The sequence below is a fragment of the Protomyctophum bolini genome, assembly GCF_963924005.1.
Source record: "Protomyctophum bolini genome assembly, chromosome: 13".
In the NCBI taxonomy this organism is placed as follows: domain Eukaryota; kingdom Metazoa; phylum Chordata; class Actinopteri; order Myctophiformes; family Myctophidae; genus Protomyctophum; species Protomyctophum bolini.
In genome coordinates, this window is record NC_137874.1 from 32,131,139 (window position 1) to 32,144,043 (window position 12,905).

Genomic DNA, 12,905 nt, shown 5'->3' on the forward strand with positions numbered 1-12,905 from the left:
GTGTGTGTGTGTGTGTGTGGGGGGGGGGGGGGGGGTCATGTTCTTATAGCCCTGCAGCAAGGGTCTTTCCTTTTAATCCAGATCCACTGGCTGCCGCAATGTCAGTCGTTGAGCTTGTAGATCTGCTATTTTTCAATAGCTAAAGCATAACATAGTGCCAACACCAAAATGGGTTCCCGTTCAGAATGTAGTGCTGAATGTTATGAAAAAAGGTATTTCTTTTTGCAAAAGAGCTTTTTCAATTATCACTCTGTGCCACTTTGACACACACACACACACACACACACACACACACACACACACACACACACACACACACACACACACACACACACACACACACCATGATAAAGAATAAAATTTCTTTTCTTTTTTTACATTTATTCAAAAGAGAAATTGGATGGGGTGTGAGATAAGTGTCTTTTTGAAATGACATGATTTGTTTAAAATATTCTGTACATACACAATGAACAAGAAAGTGGTGAATACGAGCTACACTCTTACCAAAACGTGTCATTGTTCATCAGACACCGAGAAGCTCGCATGTCTAGCATGGCAACACTTACATTTCGGGCGTTATGGTGGGGAAATAAAGGTTGCCGGGTTGAACGCTGTGCCCTCTTCCAAGTGTCCTTGAGCAATAAACCAAAGCTTGCTGCTTTAGTAGCTGGTAGGGTTGCTCTGGAGTTAGCAAAATGCCTTTTAAAAATAAAATAAACAACAGTGTATACACATGAGCTGGCAATAACGCGTCACAACAGAACAAATACAAAAAGAAAAGAATACCCCAAGCTGTAACCTGTTGTCCCATACTAGACGCACAAGGAATCTGTTGAAATAGAACAATAAACACGTGGTTGTCTTGTGTCGTTCTTTTTTTGTTTGTTTTTAGTGTATAAGCTACGTGTCGAGCCAAGGCCTGCCAGTAGAGGGAGCCAGGGCTTGAGTGAGGCAGTAGATCTTTGCATTCCTTCACACAGAGGATGAGGGGGGGGTGGGGGGGCTGGGGTGGGATAGATCGTAGATAGAACGGAGGTGAGTCGGAGTACCGGACACACTTTAGCTCACGTTTTTAAAAACAAATGAAACCGAGTCTGTGTGGTGTGCTTCTACCTGCCACAAGTGCATTGACATTAAGGCACAGTATCCCTCTTGTAGCAGAGTGGCTTTTTCTTGTATGTTTTTCCCCCTTTTTTAATTAATGTACGGTACAAGAAACAATAGTTTGACCATCCCAGGTGTTGTGATAGTTAGCGAGTGACATTTCTACAACGGTTATTAAATGGTTTTGTTTTTTAGCCTTTTGTAGCTAAAAGGAAAAGAAAAAAGGCTGAATAGCGAAATGGTATCGTATTGTGCAAGCCAAACACAGGCGGCCTATCAGCTACGAGCTTGTAGCCAAACACAGGTGGCCTATCAGCTACGAGCTTGTAGCCAAACACAGATGGCCTATCAGCTACGAGCTTGTAGCCGAACACAGGTGGCCTATCAGCTACGAGCTTGTAGTAGGCCACCGGTTTCCGACACGCGACCCCGTCATGCATAATTTTGCCGTAGGAAAGACAATTAAGGGACATAGAAAAAACAAACAAAATAACAAACAAAAAAACAAGCACATGAACACACGGGACACATCCTTCAGAAACCCACCAGCGAGTTTGCACGCTGTTGATTTAGACTTAGCAATCAATTCATATAAATAAAACAAAACAAAATCACTTCAAAATAGCCCTTGCCGAGGAAAGTCGTCCTTCAGGGCAGTTCAGACACGACAAGCTGAAACATACCAAAGGAAATAATAAAAACGTAATCGGTTCTATGGCTTAATGAATAAAAACACAATATACAACATAATAGAAACTCTTTAGGCCATACAGAACACCTTGATGCCAAATATAATCATGTTAGGTCATGTCAGAACTTTTTAAGCCCAAACCACAAGAATTATTTTAAGGTAAATCACACAAATGCAACTCATTAAGTTGCATTTGTGTGGTTGACCTTAAACAAAAGTTTTGTCCCAACCCGACCCTTTGCTGTGGTTTGGGCTTAAAGGGCATACGAAACCTATTTCGGACTTGCATAACTCCTTTAGAGGCTATACAGAACCTCTGTAGGCGAGGACAGATCCTCTTTAGACGCATAGTACCTTGTTATGCCATACGGAATCACCTCAGAAACCATAACAGAACCACTTCAGATGCCATACACAGTACACACAGACACATGTTGGTTCTTAATAGGCGAACATCTGCCGAAAATAGCACAACAATGCATGGCGACGCTACATAGACCTGCTATTTCCTGCCCCGCTATGACGAGAAGACATTCGGTGCAGAGTGACAAAAGGAGCGGATCAAGTGCCGGGCCCTGGGAGACGCCGGCCGATGACACGCATTGGGTTCAAGTGGTGAAGGGTTCTTTCTGGAACAAAGCGAAACGAAAAGCAGTTTTGTTTCCGGTTGGTTTCTGTGTGTAGCCGCAGGACCACTTTATAGGCCGTATAATGATAACATATAGCCTTGTTAGGCCATAGAGTTCATATATTTTAGCGGCCACTTTATATAGAAGGGGCCATACAGGGGCCATACAGTTGCCATACAATTATATTATTCTTGGGGGGGGGGTCCACAATGAACCTTTTTGTGTGTGTCTGTGTGTGTGTGTGTGTGTGTGTGTGTAAATATGTCATTACTGCAGTTTTGCATAATGTTTATGTGGACAAAATGCAGCCATTGTGCCAAGTCCCACTTTCCATTTTGTGCCTCCCTATTGGGAGCGGTTTGAATGTGAATTAATTCATAGCGGAGGGCCGCCAGGACCGGGTGACAATACAGTGATTTAGTTGACAGAAATGTACGGGCGAAGGTCAGGTCAAGGAAGCACTATACAACAATAACACATGTGATTGGGGACTTCCACAATGGCTGCACATTTGGGGGCAGCTATAGAGCTGTTTGTGTACTGTGTATTGTGCCTGTAGTGTGTGTGTGTTTGTGTTTAGATTTGTGTCATTATCATTCGATTCCACAGTCAGTCTGTCTGTCTGTCTGTCTGGAGACCAGTGTTGGCCAAGAAACTTTTGCAATACGTTGAGTAGCTCTAATAGTCACCAGTTACTGCTCTAAAAGAAACAGTAGCTGAATGACTGGGCATTATGAAAACATTTAGTTACTAGGGAAAGTGACCTCTTCACTACCTGTTCATTATGAAAACATTTAGTTACTAGGGAAAGTGACCTCTTCACTAGTCTGTTCATTATGAAAGCATTTAGTTACTAGGGAAAGTGACCTCTTCACTATATATAGGTGATCTGAGTGAGCCCATCGTTTACAAATGTAACCGCATGGATTTGGCTGCATTTTGTAAACGCTCCAAGTTAGATTCAGGGGAATAAGAGGGGGGGGGGGGGGGGGACGACAAAATGGACGCCTTAACACTGATGATTTGACTACGTAGTGTGTGTTGGAGTCAGGGAAATAAACGGAGGGTTTTACTACATGTATGCATGTTTGAATGTGAATTGACTCGGGGGAATAAGGAACAAATAGATACATTAACATGGGGCATTCCACCGTGTGTGTGTGTGTGTGTGTGTGTGTGGCTGTTTGCGACTCGACTGATGGAAATAAGGGATAATTGGGAGACATTTTACTGGCCGTGTGAGTTTGTATGCGATTGTGTGTCAACATAGTGTCAACTCATTCATGACCAATAAGGGAAATAAGGAATAAATGGATCAAATTAACCATGAGGATTCTTTCGTGTGTTCATACCGTAATATCAATTCTACACAGAGATAGTGAGTGTCTGTACAATGTGAGTACCGTCGTGTTCGGTGTGTGTGTGTGTGTGTGCGCGTGTGTGTGTGTGCGTGTGTGTGTGTGTGTGTGTGTGGCATGTACATGGCCATAATGCGTGTCTGTTCATGTGCACACACCATGTGTTCAGACAGTGTCCGCCTGTCTGTCTGTCGGTCGGTCGGTCCATATAAAGCATTTATATATATATATAAATGGCGAGTCCGCGTGTCCGTCTGCCTGCCCGCGTGTATATAAACCATGTACATGTACCGTCTGTCCGTCTGTACAGTTCAATTGTATGTCTATCAGTGGTTCTCAAAGTGGGGTCCGGGGACCCTCAGAGCTCCTGGCGGGGGTTTCCAAAACGTAAGTACAGGTCCGTAACTCCCGAGGGTGTACAGATGCAACCAAAAGGACCCTTACAGGTCCGTAACTCAGCGTATTAAGACCCGTACGGGTCCATTTGGTTGCATTTTGACGCTTTCAGAATTCTGGGAGGGGGGAGAGGGGTCTTTGAAATTGAAACAAACAAACAAACAAACAAACAAAAAAGTTTGAAAACCACTGAATTCTATTATGGGATTTTCTTTTCTTTTTTTTGTTGTATTTTTCTTCTTCTTCATTTCGTCCAATCAGACGCAGACGTTGTTGCTCATGTGACACGTGGTCCCGGTGCCGGCCTGCGACAGGAAGAGGCGTCCGTTCTCGCAGACGCACACCTCGTAAACCTTCTGGCGACCCGATGTCGAGGAGGAGGAGGAGGAGGAGGAAGAGGAGGAGGATGAGGAGACGTCCTGCAGGAGGTGAGGCAGCCTGATCCTCTTTGCGTCAAGGGAGATCTGGACGAGAGACATAGGGAGGAAAGGAGAGAGAGGGAGAGGGAGAGGGGGTATTTAGTCCAGTATCGAGGCCCATTGTACTTTCGACATTTTTTGAGCCACGGACCACCATTCTCCGTCCCTGGGAGACAGTGTAGGAGAGACAGAGAGTAGGACAGCTGAGAGGGAGACAGTAGGAAAGCTGAGAGGGAGACAGTATAGGAAAGCTGAGAGACAGACAGTAGGAAAGCTGAGAGACAGACAGTGTAGGAGAGACAGACAGACAGAAGGAAAGCTGAGAGGGAGACAGTGTAGGAGAGACAGACAGTAGGACCGCTGAGAGGGAGACAGTGTAGGAGAGACAGATAGGACAGCTGAGAGGGAGACAGTGTAGTAGAGACAGATAGTAGGACAGCTGAGAGGGAGACAGTGTAGGAGAGACAGATAGTAGGACAGCTGAGAGGGAGACAGTGTAGAAGAGACAGACAGTAGGACAGCTGAGAGGGAGACAGTGTAGGAGAGACAGACAGTAGGACAGCTGAGAGGGAGACAGTGTAGGAGAGACAGACAGTAGGAAAGCTGGGAGGGAGACAGTGTAGGAGAGACATACGGTAGGACAGCTGAGAGGGAGACAGTGTAGGACAGACAGACCGGAGAACAGCTGAGAGACAGACAGTGTGTAGGAGAGACAGCAGAGTACCGCCTGCTGAAATCTGTCACAACACATGCACAGAATAACTGTTGACTACCTGTTTGAGATACCAATGAATTCAAGGTCACCTTCCGCACTCGCGCACACACACACACACACACACACACACACACACACACACACACACACACACACACACACACACACACACACACACACACGTTTATTATTTTAGAATTGGTATAAGATATAAATCAAGGTTACCATCCACATACAAACTTATCTCACCGTTTCTTTATCTGTCTCTTTTATTTATCACCCCCCCCTCCCTCTCTCTCTCTCTCTCGGAGTTAGGTGGGACTTTGTAAATAGTTTCTGTCTAATCCACCACCCGTCATCCTGATCTGAACACATTTGACACGACACCACGGCTGAAAACCAAGCAGCCCCAGATCCTTTCATCAGACCAAAACCTCACAGTATAACTGAGTCTGATAAAGAACGTGCACGCACACGCGCACACACACACGCAGACAGACAGACAGACAGACAGACAGACAGACAGACAGACAGACAGACATACAGACAGACAGACAGACAGACAAACAAGAATAAATGGAGTGAAACAGTTTAGAGGGGGAAGTGTTGTAGGAAATAGGACATTGGAAGAGTTGAAGGAAGGAAGGAATGTTGATAGGAAGGAAGGAAGAAAGGAAGGTAGGTAGGTAGGTAGGAAGGAAGGATGGTGGAAAGGAAGGAAGGAATGCAGTGGAAAATCTAATGTTCTACTTCATTAAAAGTGTCATTATAATACAATATAAAAATACTCTGTTGTCACAAGATGTTTTCTTACCGTATATGACGACACATATCCATTCACAAGCCGTTTTCTTACCGTATTTGACGACACATATCCATTCACAAGCGGTTTTCTTCCCGTATATGACGACACGTATCCATTCACAAACGGTTTTCTTACCGTATATGACGACACGTATCCATTCACAAGCGGTTTTCTTACCGTATATGACGACACGTATCCATTCACAAGCGGTTTTCTTACCGTATATGACGACACGTATCCATTCACAAGCGGTTTTCTTACCGTATATGACGACACGTATCCATTCACAAACGGTTTTCTTACAGTATATGACGACACGTATCCATTCACAAGCTGTGAATGGATACGTGTCTTCATATACGGGTGGATCAACCGCTAGATCTCTTATTTAATCACGCAATTTGTTTAAAATTTTGTTCTGTTGTAGATGATATGACAGGTTAGTCCATGCAGTGTTTATATATTCATATGTTTATTTTTTCTTATATATATTTTTTTTGGTCAATTATTATCAACATGATTTTGTAAAAAAAAAAAGGTTAGGAAGAAATTCCCCTTTAAAGTGTGTGCGTGCGTGCGTGCACAGTAGCCTACCTCTCCGTCCCTGGACTCCAGGCGCAGCTCGTTGCGGCAGGTGGCCTGGATGTCTCCGGCCTCGGCCAGGATCTTGATGCCTTTGGGAGCTTCCATCCTCAGGAAGCGAGTCGGAGACTCCAGCCTGGACAGACAACAACCACACACCACAACACCAGTCAACACCAGTCACTGTCACACAACACTATAGCAGATGGTGCAACAGTCAGTCACTGTCTCACAACACTATAGCAGATGGTGCAACAGTCAGTCACTGTCTCACAACACTATAGCAGATGGTGCAACAGTCAGTCAAAGTAACTAGTTACTATTTTCACGAGCCGTGGTGGTAATGTGGGCTTGAGTGTTTTATTTATAATGGTAGACTAGGGGTTGTTGGAGTGGAGTTGCTTTGCAGGCTGCTGATCCGGTCTAGATCTTCTAGACTATAGAGCGGATATGGGAACGATGTGCACTTGTCTCTACGTGTGAATTATCGGATGCGGAAGGAAGGGCGGGCCTCAAACCGTTCCGAACAAAGTGGGTAGTGTGAGACTTTTGGGGACAAAAACAAAGTAAAGTAATAAGTAAAAAGTTACTTTTGGCAAGTAAAAAAAATAAAAAAAAAAATATATATATAGGAACACGTTATTCCGACCGGTTCCTTTCCCCGTCTGGCCAGGGGGAGGTAGTTTAGAGACCAGAATTACTCATGCATGTATTTTGTAAGGGTACCTACCCTAGGGGACATGGGGAGAACATGCAAACCACACACAGAAAGGCCCTTTCGCCAACCCCACCTCGCATATGGGCACTGATGACACGGAGGAGAGAACACGCCCACAGCGTCCCTAGCAGGAATCGAACCCAGGACCTGTACCACAGTGCCCCCAACCTTTTTACAGTTCTTGTAATGTTCACTAGTATTACCGTTTTTGAGTAACATTTCCAACACTGGCAACAGTTAACCACTTGAAACCTCACTTAATGACTTGAAGCCTCTATTCTTAGTGAAACAGTCTTTTTTTTAATATGATGTATACTATACACAGTATACTATCTTTGTCGAAAACAGCCGATAATAATAAAATAAATAAACAAAATAAAGAGATAAATAAAAAAGATGAATAAAGATCTAACATTGTCGGTGTGTGTTTGAGAGAACTGGCCTCTTTATCGTCATACCTGTCTGTCACAGAAAGCCATAAAGAACAGTTCAGAGAAGAATTCGCTATAGTATATATTTAATCCTCCTTCACAGACAAAAACACTGTTTTAAAGCCCCGAGTCAGCCTCACATTATTTTCTCAGCATTCTTATTTTCCTATATTATTATTCCTCATTGTATTTTCAGAGCCAAATTGTTCATTGTTCATTAAACTGTATCCGGGAGCGAGAGCTTCCTCTGAACGATACACTTACAGTATGCATAATGTGGCTAAACTCCTTAGTTGGATATTGTGAAAATATTTTTGTTGTACTTAAACTCTCTAGATTTAGTTAATCGGACCAGAGTTGACTCCAAACTTGGGAGTATAGCAGAACGTCACGCTCACAACACGTTGCAACGCAATGCGCTGTTGCTGTATTTAAGCTTATCTGCTATTTTATGTGAAAGCTTAACCCAAACTGTCAGGATTTAAGACATTTTTAGAATCTGATCTCAGGTCAAAATGCGTTAAAGAACCACCATTGCACATTAGAATCTGATCTCAGGTCAGAATGGATTAAGTGGTTAATTGTGCATCGTGGGAAGAGCATTGGATTGGACTGACTTTCCGTTTCAGAGACAATTCAACAGAGTGTCCGTGGCACTTGACGAAGGACAATGAAACTGAGACAATGGGGACTCGCGGGTGACAAATCCGACAATGCAAGCCCTCACTAGAACTCCCACACAGTGAGTGGTGCATTTATATTGTGCCGCGCACACGCACGCACACACACACACACACACACACACACACACACACACACACACACACACACACACACACACACACACACACACACACACACACACACACACACACACACACACACACACACACACACACACACACACACACACACACACACACACACACACACACACACACACACGCACGCACGCCACAATACAAGCTTGTCAATAACTCTATGCAGTAGTACTGTACATATTCATGAAATACATACAATGGCCCTTTCCCACATAGTGACAAAACAATGTCCCTAGCAAAGCTCCTTATTGTCTGGTTTTACACACGTACAGTACAGGCTTGCACGCAAACACACACGCCTCTCTCTCTCTCTAAGTGACCTTGGCTGCCGGCCAACGAGAGGGAACACGATATTGATAACACGAAGCACAAAGTCATCCAAGAGGGTTTTTTGCATTCAAACTAAAGCCACCTTTTTGCGCACACTTTCCCCAAAATGAACTCGGCCTCGCTGCTCTCCACATCAGCCGCTGCACTAAGAACCAGGAGGACCGGACCGTCAATCTACAGCCCATTGGGGCGGCGGTGGTTCAGGGGTATAGAGTGGCCCACCGGACGGGAACCGTGAGGTTCCCAGTCGAACCTGGGCTACCCCCAGAGTTAGTGTCAAAGTGTCCTTGAGAAAGACTCCGAACCCCTAATTGCTCCTGATGTGCAAGTCGGTGCCTTGTGTGGTTTCCTCCTGCATCGGTGTGTGAATGTGTGCACTTGCCGTAGTACTAGCCCTGGCCTCGACCTCCTACAGGCGTATGCACAGGCTACTTAAATAGCACTTTATGTAGACATAGCACTCTATAGTGTATACACATATAGTTTCCTCAGATAGATATTCCACTGTTAGGTTCTTAAGCTTACGTTCACTTTACTTGGGTATGTACACTTTTCAATATCGGCTACTTTTACTCCACTACATCTCAAATCGCAAATATTGCACTTCACTTCACTCAATGTATTTGGAAACGTGTTATCTCACAATGTGTAGGATCGTTGACACTCTACTTTCCAGATATTCTAACTTGTGAAATTCTGCACGACAAGTACAATTGGTACTGTGAGTAGTATATTGATGCCGATACATTTGCACTCAACTGAAAAATACAGCGTGCCTTTTACTTGTGACTGAGAGTAGTTACTGTAGAAATGCTCTTACTTACGTGAAACATCTACTTCTTCCACCACTGAGTGTGAAGATTGATACATAGTGCTATATGTTTAACTGAACAAGATAAGTCCATATCGGGTGAATTACTGTACACCACAGATAACTGATTAGCACACAACATAATCCCTCTCATGTGGGACTAAGACGTTAAGAACTCAACACCTGAGGTTAATGACACTGTCTGAACTGTTTGATTTAGCCACCGCAAGAAAAAACACCAAACAGGCTTACGCGCCATGTGGAGCGCTAACAATGAAGCCTGTCTATGCTGATGAGATGGAGACAGTGTAAGAGAGACAGACCGGAGGACAGCTGAGAGGGAGACAGTGTAGAGAGACAGACAGTAGGACAGCTGAGAGGGAGACAGTGTAGGAGAGACAGACCGGAGGACAGCTGAGAGGGAGGCAGTGTAGGAGAGACAGACAGTAGGACAGCTGAGAGGGAGACAGTGTAGGAGAGACAGACAGTAGGACAGCTGAGAGGGAGACAGTGTAGGAGAGACAGACAGTAGGACAGCTGAGAGGGAGACAGTGTAGGAGAGACAGACCGGAGGACAGCTGAGAGGGAGACAGTGTAGGAGAGACAGACAGTAGGACAGCTGAGAGGGAGACAGTGTAGGAGAGACAGACAGTAGGACAGCTGAGAGGGAGACAGTGTAGGAGAGACAGACAGTAGGACAGCTGAGAGGGAGACAGTGTAGGAGAGACAGACAGTAGGACAGCTGAGAGGGAGACAGTGTAGGACAGACAGACCGGAGGACAGCTGAGAGGGAGACAGTGTAGGAGAGACAGACAGTAGGACAGCTGAGAGGGAGACAGTGTAGGACAGACAGACCGGAGGACAGCTGAGAGGGAGACGGTGTAGGACAGACAGACCGGAGGACAGCTGAGAGGGAGACAGTGTAGAAGAGACAGACCGGAGGACAGCCTGTCTCCATCAACAGCGACTCAAAAAAAGGGCAAAAGACAAACGCAGCTGAAACTAGAAAAAGTTGGGGGCGCTATATTGTGAAAAGGGTGACATTTCTTCCTACGCCTTGGATGGCAATTCACAATTTGTCAGACTTCTGATTGGTTCCTGACTGACTAACCAGCAGGCTATTTCTGACTTGTTCCGCCCTGGTTCTGCCTTGTTTATGTTGAATTTGCTATAACATCATTTTTGGAAAAGACTAAAAACAAACATGATATTCCACACACACACACACACACACGCACACGCACACGCACACGCACACGCACACGCACACGCACACGCACACGCACACGCACACGCACACGCACACACACACACACACACACACACACACACACACACACACACACACAGTGCAAAACATACTCTCTCCCCATGCCTTCGGCCTGGTGGAGACAACAAGTTTACGGACCAACATATGAATCGTTGCACAAAACAACATTCCTGGACTGCCTAATTGACACATAATGATAACAAAGGTGAACAGCTGTATAATAAATTGAAATGAAATATCAGCGTTCTGCCAATTTCCCACCTCCCCTTTGTTTTGCATTTTCCACAGCTAATGAGGGTTTGGTGGACATGCCTTTTCCTCGCAGCATAGGGGGGGGGACATGCCATCCTATTTGGCGTGTTATCTGTGAATTGGTGTGAAGCCGGCGGCTGCCTGAGTGTAATTTGAATATATTTATTATTGGCGAATCAAACGCTGATGTATCATTACCGCTGGGGATGAGCAGTCATTTTCACTTCCTCTATCCCATTTAGACTCGACGTAAAAAAAAAAAAAAAAAAAGCTAAATCACGACAATTTTCTGAAAAACCTCATGTTTCTACATGTCAGTGGTTCTGTCAAGGACCCAAAAAATTATATGTATAGGGTCACCGACCCCCATCCGGAAATATGTTGTTCCAGGGACCGCCTCCCCAGAAGCAAAGATGTGAGTTAAACACGTTCGCACTCGGTGCCGTGCCATGAGCTTGTAGATCTGCTATTTTTCAATAGCTAAAGCCTAACATAATGCTTAAAACACCAAAAGGGGTTGCCGCCCAGAATGGGCTATTCAATCCAAGACGTTCTCTCTCTCTCTCTCCCTCTGTCATGTCTTTGTTTCTCTCTCACTCGTCTATGCGCGAGCGTGTCTCGTTCCTCCGTCGTCGTGCGGGGAATTCGCACATGTCCAAAAGTGTCGCTTTCCAGGAAAAGGAGGGCGAAAAATGAAATAAAGGTGCATTCCAAAGTAGTTTTTTTAATCGTACATTCTGTGCCAACAGCTCAATGTTTGTGAAACCACGTACAGACCTAAAATCCCCCCCCCCCCCCGAATGGCAGATCTATAAGCACACCGTGTGACACAAACGTACCACCACATTCTGTATGTGGTTTATTTTTATTTTTATGTAACCATTCAAAAGTATTAAAGGGATATTTCACTTTCGAAAAACTAATTTGGGTGATTTCATTGTGTATCCAGGCTTAGGTGAACACCCCGGACAGTTTTAAAGTTGCTATAGCTTCACTATTTAGATAATGTGATATTCACCTTCCTATACGAACCCATTGCAACTTCTAACTCCCTTTTAACCATGGTAGATTCACTGGCCTCCTAATAGTGTTCTTTCATTGTCAAAGAACAAAGTAAAAAAAATAATATATATGATGGTTTGGACATATAGCTCTGTAAATTTACTATTGTCACAGATTTTTTCCTGCACTAGTGCTGCATTATTTTGGCCATCGAGGCTGTCTGCTTGCGCAGGGGATGAATTGAGTCTTCACCATCAGGTCCAGATTGGTGTCAGATCCATTTGTCTATAGGTGAGACATGACCTTGGACACCATCTAAATGTCTCAGAGGACAGAGACAAAACACAACCACTCCAATATGTATCTTATATTGTATTAGAATATTCTACCAAACATAATAGAAGTGTACTCTATACCATACAGATTGGACGACATTACATTTTATTCTGCTTTAACAGAAAAACAAACTACGGCTTAGGGTTTCATCCTCCCAATATAAAGTTCAAAAATCAAATGTAGTCTTGTGAGGAGAAAAGAAGATTAAAAATAAGATGTGGCAATTTTATGCCCC

At 44.4% G+C, this 12,905-nt stretch overlaps 1 protein-coding gene across 3 annotated transcripts in view; it reads right to left on the reverse strand.

The window, feature by feature from the left end:
• Positions 1 to 360: 360 nt before the first annotated feature.
• Positions 361 to 12,905, reverse strand: part of sgcd (sarcoglycan, delta (dystrophin-associated glycoprotein)) — a 99,342-nt gene continuing 86,797 nt past the window's right edge. For 2 of the 3 annotated variants that reach the window (XM_080780511.1, XM_080780512.1), the window contains exons 7-8: positions 6,712 to 6,835; positions 361 to 4,642 (exon numbers count right to left, since the gene is read on the reverse strand). In XM_080780511.1, the coding sequence (XP_080636637.1) occupies positions 4,436 to 4,642; positions 6,712 to 6,835 (331 nt within the window). In that variant the 3' untranslated portion in view covers positions 361 to 4,435. The remainder of the gene's footprint in view (positions 4,643 to 6,711; positions 6,836 to 12,905) is intronic. The other variant, XR_013965174.1, reaches the window with a different exon arrangement.